We start from the raw sequence: 16,932 nt of genomic DNA on the forward strand, positions 1-16,932 counted from the left end.
GTGGCCACAGCAGGCAGGCAGTCGTTAGGGGCCTCCATGGGGCTTCTGTCCTTGATCCAGCCACGTTGTGAATGTGCTCCCGTCCCCACGGGACATTCTGGCTGTGAGGTGTGTCTGGGAGGCTGAGGAGGGGGCCGGCCTTGCAGCCTGAGGCCCCGCAGCCTGAGCTAGCCAGTGCACCTCTCTGGAGTCCCCAGAACAGGGCTACTGGGGCTTGCCAGGCAGCCCTCTCCTTGCCACCCTTGGTCAGCAGGGACGGTGACACTTAGATGAGTGTGTCAGTGGACTGGGACTGGAGAGGTTCCTTGGGCTGGTCAGCTGTATGGCCCACAGCCTCCTGCCTTGGCTGAGTGGGTGACAGTTCTCTCCTGAGGAGGAGGGGGCCCGAGGCTCTGGGGCTGCACCCTCTGTGCAGTGTGGCCTGGCCTGGGCTGTGCCACCCCTGCGCTAGGAAGGCCTGCAGGAGCTGTCACTGCCCGAGTCACAGGGCTGCAGGTGGCTGGTGGCAGCTGCTGAGAGGGGAGGGCCGTACTGTGTGGAGCAGCACCCTGGTCTGCCGGGGCACTGGGCTGGGAGGAGGGACAGGGGGCCTCTCTTCATAGCCAGCATGTGAGGGGCCAGGCCCCAGTCCTCAGGAACGCCTGGGGCCAGGCTGCCAGGGCCAGGGAGCGGTAGTGTGGGCAGCTCCTTCCTCAGGCTGCCAAAGCCTGTGTGCGGGGCCCCGAGGCGGGTGCAGGCTGTGGGCCTTAACATGGGCCCCCAAGTGCAGGCTGTCCCACGGCTCTGCCTGTGTCCTCCCCCAGAGGGACTGTCAGCGAAGGCACTGTTGTGAGGCCAGGGTTCTGGAGCTGATGGGTGACAGCCCCTCATCTAGAAAGGCAGGAGCCACAGGCAGTGTGCACATGTACACCTTGCTGCGTGCCAGCATCATGTGCATGCTCACTTGCACACGTGCGCACTGCACACACTTGTGCTCGCTCACTCACACTGTGCACACACAGGCATTCACGCACATGCATGCACAGGCCCTCTTCTCTGTGGGCAGCAGTCACAGGGGCAGGATGGTGGGCTCAGTTGATGGCGCCTTCTCTGCCCCAGTGGAAGGGAACCACGCAGCCCATGAAGCTGAACACGCGGCCGTCCAACGGGCTCTTGAGGCACATCCTGCAGCAAGTGTATAACCACTCGGTGACTGACCCCGAGAAGCTCAACAACTACGAGCCCTTCTCCCCAGAGGTGTACGGGGAGACCTCCTTCGACCTGGTCGCGCAAATGATCGACGAGATCAAGATGACCGAGGACGACCTGTTCGTGGACCTAGGCAGCGGTGAGTGGCCCGCGAGCCTGCGGTTCCCTGGCGCGGGTATGGGAGGGGCCTGATGGGAAGTGGCCCCTGGAGTTGGGTCCCCCGTCCCCCGCCCGTGTGTCACTGCTGTGGGCACCGCTGTGTCCCTGGCAAAGGCCTTCCCTACCCCAGCAGGTCCCATTGCTCCTGCCGCTCTGCCAGCCCGGGAGCAGCCTCAGGGCCTACCTGGAGCTTGGCCCCAGAAGGTGCCCTGTGCGTGCAGCCCTGCGGCTCCCCCTGCTAAGCCCCTGCATCCCTCTGCTGCTCCTTCCTCAGGGCACAACTTGCTCCTGGCTGGGAGGCAGCCCAGGGACCGCCGTGGACCAGCCCGCACCTCTGGGTATGGGCGTGCCTCCTGCAGAGTGGAGGGTGAGGGCAGGAGCCTGTCCTCAGCGTGACATGGGGCCCAGCAGGTGCACACGGATAAACTGCAACTTCATCTGTGGGCTTCTTGGTGCCCAGTTAGACTTGGGCTGGTTAGGCAGCTGTCACACTGCCAGTCTGCTCCGTGAGGGGTCCCGGGCACAGCTTCCCCTGGGGCAGCTCCGCTGTCCGCATGTACTGTTGATACAAGACCCTCTTGCTACAGACTCGAAAGTCCAGCTGCAAACGGGCTCAGTTGTGGTGCTCAGAAGTGGGCTTGCATCCCGGGGTGCACGCGGCTTCTTTGGCGTCATTAGTTGAAGCCCTTTGTAAGCATGATTCACATTTTTACAAGAATGCATGTTGTTTAACAGCCAGTTACCTAAATTGCTGTAGGACTTGCCTCCACGTGTTAAAGGGCTCATGGTGTCTGAGACACCAGCTTTCTGACGCACAGCGCTCGCCACTTCATGCAGTCCCTGGGCAGTGGCCTTCAGTCCCCTTGTGCTGGGCCTTTGCGTTTACCCCCGAGTCTTCAAGCAGCATGCTTCTTATTGCTTGGATGCATTCTGTTCAAAATGGAAACTCAAGGGGCCCCTAACACAGTTTCCAAAGTGCAAAACTGACCTTGTGTAGGCGCAGTTGAGAAAGCCTCCCGGTGCCCAAGTGCCCCAGAGCCAGTGGTTCCAGAGTGTCCACACTGGGCCTCTGCTTGGGACTTGGGCAGCTGGGCGTGTCAGCATGTTGAGTGATGGCAGTGGACACAATAATGGCACCGGACGAGTGGTTGGGAGGCCTATTTCTGGCATGCGGGGTTCTCCTGCCCCTCCAGGCTCCATCAACCCCCTGTTGATGGTGAGCATGGACAGGTGTCCTCAAGGTGGTGTCAGAATTGGCTGGCCAAGCCGCTCTGTGGTGGTAACATGGGGTGACTTTGGGGTGGATGAAGCCTTCCTGACTGTCACTGAGCCTCGTGGAGCCATGTTGGTGTGCATAGTTAGTGCCACGTGGGGCCTGTACGCAGAGAACAGATTCCGGTTTCAGGAGCCATGGAGTGTTGTCTGTGGATGGCAAAATGTGACCGAGGCAGCGTGACCGAGGTGGCCATCCCATATGGGGTGCTCAGCACTCACCCTGGGTCATGGGAGTGGCCTCGGGGCACCCGTCACGAGTGCCTGGTCTGTGACAGCGCCTCCCCTGTCCCCCCACCAGGAGTGGGCCAGGTTGTGCTGCAGGTCGCTGCGGCCACCAGCTGCAAACATCACTATGGCGTTGAGAAAGCTGACATCCCGGCCAAGTACGCGGAGGTGAGCGGTTCTGGAACACGGGGCAGCAGCTTGTGTCCCCGCAGCCGGCCTGTCGTTGCCACGTATGCCGTCGGGCCGTAGCGTCCCTGTTGTACCAGCATCTGCCTGCTTGTGGCCCGTCGGGCCTGGGGGGTGGGAGCATCTGAGCAGCCTGTCCCCACACAGGCGTGTTAAGAGTTTGTGGGTGTCTGGTGGGCTCGGGTTCCTTGGAGGTCAGAGCCTTTGCAGGCCCCACTGGCTACCCCCTCGGGACCCCTGGGGTCCCCCTTGGGCTGCCTCTCAGAGGGTGGTGCTGAGGTGGGCAGACCACAGTGCCAGCTCATGCATCTGATCGAGCGGGAGGCAGAAGGCTGGAGGCTGGGCCCTGGGCACGAGGCAGGCTTCTGTCCGGCCGGCCGGCCATCTGATGGGCCATCTGCCTTGGTTGCCTCGCAGACCATGGACCGAGAGTTCAGAAAGTGGATGAAATGGTACGGAAAAAAGCATGCAGAATACACAGTGAGTGCCACTGCCCCACGCCCCCATGGCCAGCGTCCCACCCCAGCCCTGCTTCCTCCTCCCCGACCCACCGCCGCCCTCCCGCCAGGCGTGCCAGTGCTGCCCCATGTGCCAGCTGTGCCGATGGGAGGTGGCTGCTCTGCTCCCTCCAGGAGCCCCGTGAAACCACCTGAAGGTCCCCTTCCCCCACCTCCTTCCTCAGGGCTGCTGGGACCCAGCCCCTCCACCCCACACCCTTTAGGAGTCGTCAGTGTCCCTCACGTGTGTGTGGCTGCAGCCGCGCGAGGCTGTGTAGGGTGTGGGCAGACTGGCCAGCTGGCTGGCCCGTGCACATCAGCTCCTGGCAGGGCCCAGCTCGGGGGTTGCATGCTTGGCTGCTGGTGGCCTCTGCCACCCCCATTGCCAGTCCAGCCTGGCCTCAGTCCTGGACTGCAGGGCCTCTGACCCTCTGGCCCAGGGTGCCTATGCCTTGAAGTGCAGGTCCTGCTCAAGACTCCTGTCCATCTCTTCGGGGTTTCTCCTGTCACCATGGACACCCCGCTGTCATGCTGTCTGTCTCCAGACACCTGGCCACTGCTGGGGCCTCACAGGCAGGTGTGTCCAAATCGGACCAAACGAATCCTTAGCGTGCCCTTCTCTTCCTGCCTCAGGCTGTTCCCTCTGTACCCGGAGGTTGAGGATCCTGGGTTCTGATTTTCACCCTGAACCCAGCAGCAGCCTTCTCCCTGCCCCCTCCGAAGCCTTCCTGCTGCTGCTCCCCTCTCTGCAGCCTTCCTGTGGGGTGCTGACGCCTTGGGGAACAGGCTAGAAGGAGGGATCGTGCACTGCAGGTGTATGGGGTGCACAGAAGGCCGGAAGGAGGCTTCCAGCTCCCTAGAGCAGCCTGGCCTGCTGTGGGCCAGGCCGACCCCCTCTCACAGTGTCTCAGAGTTCTGTAGTTGGTTCACATCTTAATTTAGGTGGACGGCCATTGTGCGTTGACTTCTGTGAAGGGTGTGAGGTCCATGCCTGGATTTGTTTCTGTGCATGGGGACGTCCAGTGGTTGCAGCAAAGATTACCTCCCCTGTAGCATTGTCCTGCTCCTGGGTCAAAGGTCACCTGTCTGTGTTTTCTTGGGTCTCTGTCTGGGCTCTCTGTTCGTTCTGTTGGTCTCGGTGTCTCTCTCTGGTACCACACGTCTTGATGACTGTAGCCTTAGGGCTAGTGTTGAGGTCGATGGCGTCAGCCTGTCAGTGTGCACTGGCTGTTCGGGGGCTTTTGCCTCTCCATGTGAACTTTAGAATCAGTTTCTCGATGGGTAGCCATAAAATAACTCACGTTGGATTGAGTCTCTCGCAGATCAAGTGGGGAAGCGCTGACGCGTGACCACGTGAGCCTTCCGTGAACGTGGGGTATCCAGCCTCCTGCTTGGTTCCCCATCGACACCATTCCTGAGCGTTTTGTAGTTTTCCTTATGTGGGTCTTGCACATGTTCTGTTAGATTTATACTTAAGTATTATTTTTTTATGCTGATATAAATGGTACCATCTTTTTTATTTCAAATCCTACTTGCTTGTGGCACACTTACAGGAAAGCAGCTGATCTTTGTATATTGTGCATTAACGTGCGATGGCACTTCTGACCCTGCTGTGACCACTCATTAGTCCCAGCTCTTTTGGGTTTCCAGGTCAGTGGCCAGGTCTTCTGTGAACAAGGGCAGTTCAGTGTCCTCCCTTCCCCGTCTGTATGTCTTTGCATATTTTTTTGTCACATTGCGTTAGCTGGGACTTACAGTATAGTGTTGGGAAGCAGTGGGGGGACAGTCTTGCCCTGTTCCTGACCTTGGCAGGGAAGCTCCTGGTTTCTCACCGCTGAGGCGCCACCTTGGGGACATGCTTTATCAAGGCAGTGACACCCCTCTATCCTTATTTTGGTGAGAACCTTTATCACGATGGGCACTGGGTTCTGTTGAATGCCCTGTCTGTGTGTGCTGGTGTGAGCACATGCTTGTTCTTTGGCCCGTTGATGTGTTGAGCCGCCTGCCACACCTGGGATAAGTTCCGCCTGGCTGTGGCATGCAGTTCCCTGCGTAGGCCATTCGGTCTTTGGGTTTCTTCCTGTGCTGTTGAGGGTGTTTGTGTCTGTGTCCAGGAGGGGTGCTGCTCTGAAGCTCCCCTCTCTTGCACTGTCTTTGATGTCGCAGGGGTGCTGGCCTCCTAGAGGCTGGGAGGTGTGCCCTCTGCTTCTCTGCTGCTTTGCTTGGACCGGGGCCTGTGCAGCAGAGTGCGGGCCTGGCCGCCCTTCCTTTGAGTGGAATTTCCTCCAAGTGTCCCTCCCCCCAGGGGAAGGTGAGGGGCTGTATCCTCTGTCCCATCCTCTGCCCCTCCTGCCCCTCCCACATCTGGAGTCCTCTGGGGTCGGCTGGTGAGGCAGACAGGAGCATGCGTCCAGTCGGTTTCCGTCTCCAGGAAGCTCCTTCCTGCCCAGTCCTTGTGCCCTCTGTGGCGCCGGCTGAGAGCTCCCTGGCGGCTGACCATTTTCCTAAGACTTCATGACTTCCTAAAACACAGGTTCTTAAATTTCAAAAATGCTTCCTGCTTGGGGTGAGAGGCCAGACAGTTCCAAGCTTGTAGTGTGAGTATTTATTGATATCCTTCCCAGAAATAGCCCCAGTTGCCCCTGTGGCCTCCCACGCATTGCTCGGATGCTAGGTCTCAGCTTCCGTGTGACCCTCCCTGCTGGAGGGGGCGGAGATGGGTCTGCCGGGTCCCCCGCCCACCTGCCGGCTGCTCCTCCTCCTCCGGGGACCATGGGTGGCGGCACCCGGCCAGGCAGGTGTATGGGAGCCAGTGGTGGTTCTGAACATTGTGGTGTCTGTTGGCACACAGGAGGCCCTGCATGGGCACCGTCCTGTAATTTGGGTCTCCTCACCTGGACACTGCAAGGTGGCTCAGAGCAGAATTCTCCCTAAAGGACACTTGGTCATGGCCTTGGCCGCAGGACCAACAGAGCAGCCGTCTGGCGTTTCCAGAGCGTGCTGTCAACACAGCCCTGCTCCCAGGGGCACGTGGGGGGAGTGCTGGCTGGTGAGTGCCCGGATGGGTAGGGACTTGTATCCTGGGCCTTGGGAGGCTTCCCCAGCAGCTTTCTGTGGCTTCAGCCAGGCGTCCTGGTTGGCAGATGGCTCCCATTCCTTAAGAACCGAAGAGGAAACAGGGCCAGCAGGAGCCTAGAAACAGCCCTATGGGCTCCTCCAGGGCCCTGCGGCGCCACTCCAGGGTGTGTGTGGGGGCCCCCCCCCGGCCCCCCCTCACCCTGCTGCCTGCCCAGCTCCCCTGCGCTCAGGCCTCCCAGCACCGCAGGGCTCCCTCCCCGGGACACTCCCGTCCAGGCCAAGGCAGAGTCTGGGCCTCCCCCAGCCCCCGGCACAGTGGCGTCTTGCTGTGGAGTCCCCTGGGGGGGCTGAGCCTTTCGGTGCCAGCGCTGCCAAGTGGGGGGAACTGGCAGTTGAGCTGAGCAGCGCTGCATCTATGCACGTGTGGCTGCTCAGGGCAGGTTGGAGAGGGGCAGGCGAGGGCCCGCCATTAGTAGCCCTCACCCACCTGGCTTCCGGTGGGGCCTGCCTCCGTCTCCCCCTGGAGCGGATGCATCTTGGAGGCCGAGCTCCTCCCTTGATGTGGAGAGCACTTTGTCCCACCCTGGGGTGGGCGGCCCCTCCCGGCAGGATGTCTGTGGCAGGCGGAGCAGCCCAGGGTGGGGGTGTGCCCACCCACCTGAGTCTGACCCCAGACCTGCCCGCTGGCTGGGAGCCACAGGCTGATTGGTGGTCTCCCGTGGGAGGAACGACCATGCAGACCGCAACCCGCATGCCTGGGCTGGGCCCCCGCCTGGCCTCACGCCGCCTGCACTTCTGCCCAGATGGTCTCAGGGACACTGGACCCCCCGGGCCCTCAGGCAGTGGGGACAGGATGGCTGTGCACGTCATTGTGGCCCCAGTGACGGAGCAACCCCAGCCAGTCCCTCCCTAAGGGTTGAGCCTGCCCCGGCTGAGGGCAGACTGCAGGGTAGGGTGGGGCAGCCGGCAAACATGGCCGTTTCCTCACTTGCCTCCAGCATGAGGCCAGAATGGGGTGGTGGCCCTGGTGGCACTGTGGCTGCAAACAGTGTGGCCCAGGCAGGTGAGACTCCGAGGGGACAGGCCACCTCAGGAGGACCCCAGGACAGCGTACAGTGGCCCTCAGGACCTGCAGTTTATACTGGGAAAGGACAGGAGGTAAAATGAGCCCAGGCACGGGGTGGGTCTCACAAGACATGCTCAGTTCCCCCAGACAGGACCCAATGGGGTGCAAGGTGGTCCCCAGGGGCACGTAGAGACCCAGCACCTGGGGCTCTCTGGGGCAGGTCCCTAGGCCCCTCTGCCGTGCATGGACCGAGACCCCCAACTCCACGGGGAGAGCATAGGTGAGCAGGCACCCGGCGTGAACACGTGTTGGCTCAAACAGTTCGGGGACACGAGCCCCTGTCAGAGGGTGGCAGGAGCCCTGGGGGCCCAGTCCCCAGATGATGATAGCTTGTCAGGAATAAGAAGCCCCGTTCCTTGGTTTGCTGAATGTCACAGCTCTGGACAGTTAGGCCATCAAGAGCTGTGTTCTCTGGGATGGACGTGGGTGGCGCTGGTTCACCAGGAAAGACTGAACAGGCGGTGGGGTGCAGATGCTCCTGCCCTTGGGCAAGCAGGCCCGCGGAGCACCAGGCCAGTGGGCCAAGCGAGAGGGGTTCATTTCCGCGGCCCCGAGGGAGGCACTCTGAGCGTGAGGCCACATGCAGTCCGGCACCGTAGCCTTGCTGGCCAGCCTGCATCCACAGCAGCCGAGCTGGTGGGGCGGTGACCGGCAGGCTCTGTGGGGACCGGCATCGTGACCCTTCAGCACCCTTCCTAGTGTCCTCATGCCGTGCATCCCATCCCCTGGGCTGGGCGGTGGACCCCTAGCTGTCCCTGCTCTGGCTTGCTGCGTGGTGACCTGACCGTAATCCAGACTGCCCCCAGCCCCCAGGAGCCTGGGCCTCGGCCTTACTGCATGTCCTCCTCACTTTAGCGACTCTGCTCATTTCATCCCCTCTTGTCTAAGCAGGGCGGGCAGGTGCAGGGGCCCTGTGTGAGTAAGCTGCTGGTCTCCTTTCTCTCTTTTAGCTGGAAAGGGGTGACTTCCTGTCGGAAGAGTGGAGAGAACGGATCGCCAACACGAGGTACGGCCAGGTGGGGGGCAGGTGGGCATGGCTGCCTCGCCTGGCAGGGTGGTCGGCTGAACAGTCGGGCAGTGCGCCAGCCCTGCTGCCTGTCGGGAAGGGCCAGCCATCGGGTCTGTCCGGGTGGGCGGGGCTGTCTGTCCACAGCCCCTGTGCATGGAGCACCAGGGCTGCCCGTCCTGGCCTGGAATGTCCTAGCTTGCCATCAGTTCTGCCTCGCATCCCCTCCTGCTCCATGGGGCCTCATGGCATGTGGTTCAGCATCCACTTCTCTGAGGCTGCGTCCACGGCCCTTCGCTGCCCTCCTGCTGGCCTCGGGCCGGGGTCTGGGAAGTGAGGCCAGGTTGCTCTGCTCTCGCACTTGGCATCCAGTAGTGGCCACACCCGTGCTGGGACTCACAGGCCAGCGGCAGGGGATGCTGGAGCTCAGGGCCTCCCATGGCTCGGCCCGGGTGGCTCGGCAAGGCTGGCAGGTGCTTTGGGCTGTCTTCCTGGGCTCGCTCTGTGTCCGTCACCCTCTCCTCCCGGGCGTGCCTACTGCAGGTGCCCCTACCCCACCACTGGTTCCGGGCACACAGGAAGCAGGCTCACTGTCCCCCCGGCCAGGTTCTCTCTGCTTTTTCTGAGGATCAGGCTGACCCCACGGGCATCCTCACGGGGAGGCTGGGGCTCTGCTGTAGTGGTGATGGGCTCCCCCTGTGGGCTGACCAGCAGCATCCAAGCTGGGGTGTCCCATGTTGCAGGCCCTGTGGTGACATAAAAGCTCGCGGGAGCACATGTCCCCAGGCCTTCTCTGCCTGTTGTCCGCCTGGCCCGGGCCTGGCCCCTGGGCTCTGCCCTTAAGCAGGCTCTGCCGCTGTGCCCCAGGCACACCCTAATGCCGTGCTTCTGTCCAGGGCGTCCATCTCTGCCACATGGGGCCTCTGTGAACATCCCTAAGTCCTCATCTGAGTCAGGACTGCTCCCAGGCTCTTAGCTGGCCCCCGCCCTCCTCCTTGGCCACCCCGAGACTCTGGCATCCAGCCTTCCCAGGACGGGGAGTAGGGGACAGGACAGGCCACCTTGCCCCCTGTGGGAGCTTCCTCAGCTCACCTGCCGGCAGGGCTGTCAGGGCTCCAGGGCGCCTCCACCTGGCTGGGAGCTCCGTGCCCTCTGCTTCCCTGTGGCTGTTCAGGCCATGCCCAGGCCCATCCACACACCCCTGGTGTGTCTCCCTCGCTCTGCCTCTGCCCAGTGCTGCCTGGAGCCCGTCCTGCTCGCTATGGGCTGCTGTTGAGATTCAAAACAAGCAGCATGGGCTGACCATCCGCTTGGTTTCTTGTCGTACTCCAGAGAGGAGGCGAACTCTGTTCGTGGCTCTGCTGTCTGCCTCCACCCAGCCTGGTCTTCGCCAGGGAGGCCAGAGGGGGAGACAGGAGCCCTGTGTACCACACAGTGGACTCTCCTACCTTTGAGCAGTTGTGTGGGTGTTTCTAGAGCTCAGCCACTTGGAGTTCCTTCGAGCGGGTGGGTGGGATGCAGGAGTAGAACCTGTTGTTGGGGCGGCTTCGTGGCGCCCCCCCCCAGGTTGGCTGGCGGCAGACCCGGCTGAGAACGCAGTGGATGTGCCTGGCCTTCCTGGAGGACTCCAGCCTGACACGGTGCGCTTAGCCTGTGCCGCGTCCTGCATGGGCATTCTCACACCTCTGGCTCTCACACCCGACCCCAGGCGCATCCGAGGGGCAGGTGGGGCCCCCAGCTCACTGCAGGGGCACCTGGGGCACCATGCCCCGCACCTGTCCACCCTGGTCTTTCCATAGAGGCCAGCAGCCTGGCGGCCATGGGAGACTGAGTTACCCCATCAGGGCCCACAGCTCCAGCCGGCCTGGGAGGCGGCCCCGTGGCCATGCTGGTGGTGGAGGTGGTGGGCGCGTGTGCACTGGAACTGCACATGTGCAGATGGAGCCTTCGTTTCACTCAACTGGAATATTATTTTGCAGTGTTATATTTGTGAATAACTTTGCCTTTGGTCCTGAGGTGGATCACCAGCTGAAGGAGCGGTTTGCAAACATGAAGGAAGGTAATGTATCCCCACCCCTGCCCCGCCAAAGCTGCTCCGTGCTCGCGGCACCTCCGAACCATCCTCCTGGTCTGTCTGTAGATCTGCCTCTCGGCAGGTGTTGGGGGTATTGTAAGTGTGGACACCTGTCCAGCGCCGATGGATGGGGCAGGCAGCGGGTCCTGCTGGTGGACTGCTTGTCACCAGGGCGGCCAGGCTGGGCACCTCCCAGCTTGGTGTGCGGATGGGAGCGGGCTCACCCCCACCCTGCTCAGGTGGAGCTTCTGGCTGGGAGAGGGGCCTGGGTGGGTAGCCAGACAGCAGGAGACCTCCGAGTTGTCCGGTCCAATTGAATCTCCCACAGACAGCCACTAACTTCCTAGCAAAGCCTGTCCCAGCCTGGGCCAAGGGGCTGTTCATGTGTATCTGAAATTCAAGCTGACTGAGGTCCCGGTGTTACCTGGCAGCCCTGCCATGGAGGCATGGAGGGCACTGTGGGGGCCCTGGCTGCCTCGTTTGGCGTTTTCCGAGCCCTTGGCACGTTTGGACCTGCGCCCGCCTGGCTGGGGCTGCCCTCTGCCGTCCTCACCCACAGCAGTGTGCCTACAGAGACCTGCGTGGGGGAGAGGCTGCTTTCCCTGCCTCTGCGTCTCAGAATTGTAGAAAATTCCTCACACAGCTGTGGGGAGGGCCATGGGCCATGGCCTGAAAGCCCAGGTCTCTGAGCAGGGGTCAGGCCGGCTCCCCATGAGTCTGTCTGGAGCTCCAGGTGGTGGTCCTGCGCCCGTGTGCCTCGGCCCGAATGATGGGGCTGGTGGGGAGTGGTTCTCCTGTGCCTCTGGCCAGGACCTACAGGGGAAGGGCCTTTATTTCTGGACCTCGACAACCCACAGGCAGACAGGCCGGAGGGCTCAGCTGCCCCCCCCTCCCTGGAGAGTGTGCTGTGCCTGGCCCGCCCTTGGCCCAGGAGGGGCGTGTGGCACAGCCCTGAGGTTGCAGAGGGTGGGCGGGGAGGCAGCTCCCTCCATGCTTCTGGTGCAGCCACCCCAGCAGTGCCGCACATTGCCTGGGACCAGGCGTCCCCTGCCCCCTTGCTGTGCCAGGGCATCCTCGTGCACTCAGAAGGGCCAACCATGAGAACTTCCAAATGTGTGGGAGTGAGCGACTGTCCCCTGAGCTGGTTCAGATTTCGTGCTCCGCCCTGTGCCCCCCTCTCAGCTGTTCTCGCTGCCCTGGGAGTTCAGGCCCAGCTGTGGCGATTCCTCCCTGCAGGGAGGGAGTGAACGCACAGGAGAATCGGAGCCCCCCACCTTGGCTGGCCCACCGTCTATGACGGGCATGGGATCCTCAGCTGGGGACTGTTTAGTGTCAGGATGGCGGGGAGCCCCTGCTCGTGGGCCCAGACCTCCAGTTGAGTGCCCCTCCCCTGAATACCAGGGGTGAATGTCACAGGTCCTGGGTCATGGCCAGGGCCTGCCGCGGTCCTCCTTAGAGTGCTGACCCCTGTGCAGGGAGTCCTGGTGTGAAGGTGACAGGTCCTTGGCTCCGTGGGCCCTGTCGCAGGGGACGGCCATGGCAATGACCTCGTGTGAGGTGGCCTGTCCACCCCCTGATGCCCCCGGGCGTGGTGAGGCCAGCTGTGGCTATAGGAAGGCACCCGCGCACCATTGCAGTCAGGACCTGCCTACAGGGTGGCCCCAGGGTACCCTTCGCCCCGGGTCCAGCCAGAGCTTGAGGAGGTTTCTGAGACACTGCTACCAGTCTCTGTCCAGGGTGGCCTGGCGGGCGTGCGCCTTCCCTGCCTGCCGCCTGTGGCCAGTCTGCAGCCCTGGGGAGGCTGGATGTTGTCCTGGCCTCCCACTGCCAGGGGAGAAGCAGGGTGGCTCCCGCACTTTGTTACGTGACATTCAAGCAAACAGACTCTGTGGTTTCCGACCGCCTGGCACCAACACCTGTGTGGGTGGGCGTGCCTGTGCGTGGGTGTCAGTGCGTGTGGGGGCCCATGAGGTGGGCGGTGGCGCCCCTCCTTCCCAGTGCCCGTGAGGGGTGAGGGCTGGTCTCCCAGTGCCCGGCGGGTCCTTTGGCCCCTCTTCTGGGTGCTTTTCACTCCAGCCAGCAGGCCGCACTGCCTTGGGCCTCTGCCGACTCGTCTGGAACGGCCCCACCATCCCTTCTGGTGCCTGTCTGTGATGGCCATTCTGCATGTGTCCTTCGGGTCCCCTTTGCTGCAGGCCTGAGTGCCTTGTCAACACATGGCCAGCTCCGGGGACTTGGTGGGGTGGGACTGCCTGCCAAGCCCTCCGGCTGCTGTGATGTGTCACCCTGCAGGGACCTGAGTCCCCTCTGGCTCCTGTGCCCTGTGGCCCTGCAGGGTGGCCGATTCTTTCTTGGTTAGAGCATGGGCCTTGGTCCCTGCCCGTCGTTGTATGCCACGCTCTTGATGCCATGCGATTCCTGGAGCCTTGGGGGGCCTGTGCAGCCTCGTTCCAGCCTGACAGGGCTGCCACCTGACCCCGCAGTGCACTGGGCTCTCACTCCTCGTGGGGGCGGCTCTTAGGAGCTGGGCTAGGTGCCAGGGCACTGCTTGTGACTCGGGGGCCGGGGGCGTGAGTGTGTTTGCGTGGACTCATACTGACTTCCCCACTTTAATGTAACACTTACGTTTTCCGACTGTACGCGTGGCCCTTTTCCCCATGTGTGTTGCCCCTTTACTTTGGGTGCTTTCTCTGGGCACATGACAGCTACATGGTCACGACGGGGACCTCAGTACCCCTAGTAAAGTGCATGAACTGGGGTTCCTGGAGGGCTCTGGAGACCTGCCTCGGCACCAGAGCCGCGTGGAGTGGCCGCTTTGTGCACAGCCGCTCCCTGCCTGGCACCTGCCGGGTGTTGAGGCTGCTCCTCCTCCCAGACTCAGTTGGGGGCCTGGGACGCATCTGCGCAAGAGTGGAGATGGTGCAGAGGGAGCTGCCCGGCCTCAGACCTCCCGGTTTGCCCCGCCGATGGGTTTTCCGGTGCTGGTGAGAGGCCGTGAGCTGGGAAGGTTCCCCTCAGGTTTTGGCTCCTGATGCGGCCAGCACCTGTGGCTTCTCTTGGCACTGCCCCCGCCCAGGTTTCGCGTTCCTGCTGATTGTGTGTGCGACCACCCTCCCTGTGAGTGGCAATAATCAGCTCCTGTGTTTCAGGTGGCAGAATCGTCTCCTCGAAGCCCTTTGCACCTCTGAACTTCAGAATAAACAGTAGAAACTTGAGCGGTAAGAAGCTCTTGTGTTGCTAAGTGACTAACGTGTGATTTTAAACACCTGGTGGGCTGGTGCAGATCCCTCTCCACACCCTCGGCACTGCTGACAGTGGGCCGTCGTTCTCGAGAGCCCTGGGGGGCCCCCTGGGGCTGGGCAGCCTCCCTGGCCTCACCCCCTCGATGCCAGGAGTCCCCCAGTGTGACGACCACAGACGCCCCCAGACACTGTCCAGCGTTCTCCCGGGGTGGAGCTTCCCTGTCCCAGGGAGAGGTTTATGGGGAGGCTGCACATCCATGCTGCGCCTGTGGGACGGGAGGGGCGTTGGGGCAGGGAGTCCGCAGCAGCTGGCGCTGCACCAGGGCTGCCCAGGAGAGCCGTGTTGGCTCGGCCTCAGGCCCCCGGCCTATGGGTGCTGGGTATTCCAGGGGCCTCGTGGTTTCCAAGTCATTGTCCCAGTGCTTTTCGATCCTACCAAGTCGGACTGGTTGCCCTGTTCCTTGGATGGGCGCACCGTGTCCCTCCCTGATCTGCCAGCTGCCACCTGGCCTGGTGGGTAGAGAGCCCCGTGTGGCGAGGGTCCCGTCAGGAGCACCACCCCGAGGGACGTTAACGCCATGAAGTCACACGGCGGGCCCCCACCATCTGTCGGGTGCAGGAAGGGCCTAACCAGGCATGTTGTGTGCAGACATCGGCACCATCATGCGGGTTGTGGAGCTTTCGCCGCTGAAGGGCTCAGTGTCGTGGACGGGGAAGCCAGTCTCCTACTACCTGCACACGATTGACCGCACCATAGTGAGTGCCCTGATGCCCAGGCTCCCCCGGCGCCACCGCCTTCCAGACAGTGTCACCCTGTCCCTCAGCGGGAGGGGCCCTGTCCGCCCACCTTTGCTCTCGGTCCCCATGTCCTGAGCGACATGTGATGACGGTGGGCTCCGTGTCAGAGACCTGGCGTCTGGGGGGTGCTGGGCTGAGCCTGCTGCCTGTCCACTCAGCCCTGGGTGTGGGAGCCTGTGGGCTGGTCTTGGTGGGAACGTGTCCCTCTGGCATGGCGAGGTCCCAACCCCCCCGTGGGGCGCCCACCTGGAAGACACACGCCATGCTCGCCTGCAGCGCTGCTTCCATCCTGGTTTGGGGCCAACTTCTAATACCATTATTTCTTCTTTATTTTTAGCTTGAAAATTATTTTTCTAGTCTGAAAAATCCAAAACTCAGGGTAAGCTTTGTGTTTTTTCTCTTGACTTGACGTGGCGGTTCTGAGGGGCGGGTTGGCAGTGCCGGTTTGATGACGGGGTGCACGGTGTCCCGCAGGCCTGTGGGCCGAGGCCCCGTCCTCATCAGCCTTGTCCTTCATGGCATCAGCCCGGCCGCTCTTCTCGTGAGCAGTTCTGGGGCAGATGGGTCACGGCCTCCGGGAACCACTGTGTCCCCTTGTTGACTTGTGTGATGGAGTGGGCGTGCCGGCCGCTCTCCCAGCGCTGACTCGGTGCTGACTGGTCCAAAGCCCTGGGGCCTGAGGACGGGGGCCGCAGTGGGCTGAGCTCCTGTCTGGGTGGGGTTCTGCACCCCTGTTAAGAGGGGACCCAGCCTGAGGTCCATGGTGGCTCTGGCAGCCACACCCACCTTCTTCCCTGGCCTAGAACTTGCCTCATTCAGCCCCTCAGCTGCCTGCTTATTTGCCTCCAAGGCTCAGGTAATGTCTGTCCAAATGTCTTTGGAGACTCTCAAAGATGCCCCCCAGAGGCGGCAGCTTCCCTCTGCTCTTGGGGCCTCTGGGCTTAGTGAAGAGCCCTCCTGCCTCCTGCACGATGGTGCCATAGCCAGTTAGGAGGATGCCGCTTGGCAGGGGCCACCTGCCAGGGAGGACGGCTCGGCGGCTCCTCTGGCCCCTGGGCCTCTGGCCTAGAATTCTCCCACACGGCTCAGGCAGTGCCTGCTTTCTGACTCTGAGGTTGGGGGTGTCTGCTTGGGTGGTAGCCATGCTGTGGCGGCAGGCAGAGACCTCAGGGTGAGTGGGGCCAGGGCGCTGGGCCTCTGGGGCCATGTCCATACGTGCTAACTTCCAGGAGGAACAAGAGGCGGCCCGGCGCCGGCAACAGCGAGACAGCAAGAGCAGCACAGCCACCCCCACCAAGGCGCCTGTGGACACCCCCATGGTGAGCGCTCGCCCCGCACCTGGGCCGCTGGCCCTCGTCCCACAGGGAGGGGCTCGTCCGGCCAGAGGACCGGGTTAGTACCGGCCAGAGCGGGCTGTGTGGCCGCCGACGCGCTGGGGTGTCCCTGTCCCTGCACCCGGGTGCCTGGGTCGCGTGCCGTCACTGAGCAGGGCTGTTAATCCCGCGATGGCGGCAGGATTCTGGTGCTGAGGAGGAGAAAGCAGGGACGACTGCCATCAAGAAGCCGCCCCCCTCCAGAGCCCGGAAGAAGAAGCTCAGCAAGAAGGGACGGAGGCTGGCCGGCCGGAAGCGCGGGCGCCCCAAGAAGGCGGGTACCGCACACCCGGAGCGCAGGCCCAGGAGGGGCCAAGCTGCCCTGGACCTCCTGCACGCCCAGACCCTGTCTCAGACCGTGTCGCCCACGCCACAGGGTGAGCCGCCTGCCCAGTGCCCTCTCCTCCCCCTGGCCGGCCTGCCCCAGCCCGCGGATCTTCTCCCCGCTGCTTGGCCACGTGGGGGCTGGGACTGTCTGTGTTTCACCCTGCAAAGCTGGGCAGCCCTGAACCACCGCCCGCATGCGGGCTCCTGCTGTCCCCTGCAGACGTGTACAAGTCACCTCACAGCCCCTTCTACCAGCTACCTCCCAGCGTGCAGCGGCACCCCCCTGACCAGCTGCTGCTGGCGCCCACCCCGCCCGCACTGCAGAAGCTGCTAGGTGAGCAGGCTCGGCGGGGCAGGGTTGCACTCTTCCCCAAGCGA

General features: G+C 62.8%; 1 protein-coding gene across 13 annotated transcripts in view; it reads left to right on the forward strand.

The window, feature by feature from the left end:
* DOT1L (DOT1 like histone lysine methyltransferase) overlaps positions 1–16,932 on the forward strand; it is a 51,237-nt gene that overhangs the window by 18,959 nt on the left and 15,346 nt on the right. For 6 of the 13 annotated variants that reach the window (XM_057489631.1, XM_057489632.1, XM_057489637.1 and 3 more), the window contains 12 exons: positions 1,099–1,327; positions 2,921–3,015; positions 3,451–3,513; positions 3,994–4,107; positions 8,685–8,740; positions 10,720–10,799; positions 13,964–14,032; positions 14,706–14,812; positions 15,192–15,233; positions 16,084–16,173; positions 16,370–16,604; positions 16,775–16,888. In XM_057489631.1, the coding sequence (XP_057345614.1) occupies positions 1,099–1,327; positions 2,921–3,015; positions 3,451–3,513; positions 3,994–4,107; positions 8,685–8,740; positions 10,720–10,799; positions 13,964–14,032; positions 14,706–14,812; positions 15,192–15,233; positions 16,084–16,173; positions 16,370–16,604; positions 16,775–16,888 (1,294 nt within the window). Of the gene's footprint in view, positions 1–1,098; positions 1,328–2,919; positions 3,016–3,450; positions 3,514–3,993; positions 4,108–6,065; positions 6,128–8,684; positions 8,741–10,719; positions 10,800–13,963; positions 14,033–14,705; positions 14,813–15,191; positions 15,234–16,083; positions 16,174–16,369; positions 16,605–16,774; positions 16,889–16,932 lie in introns of those variants that run through there. The other 7 variants (XM_036890569.2, XM_057489638.1, XM_057489634.1 and 4 more) reach the window with 7 other exon arrangements.

The sequence above is a fragment of the Manis pentadactyla genome, chromosome 12, assembly GCF_030020395.1.
Source record: "Manis pentadactyla isolate mManPen7 chromosome 12, mManPen7.hap1, whole genome shotgun sequence".
Taxonomy (NCBI): domain Eukaryota; kingdom Metazoa; phylum Chordata; class Mammalia; order Pholidota; family Manidae; genus Manis; species Manis pentadactyla.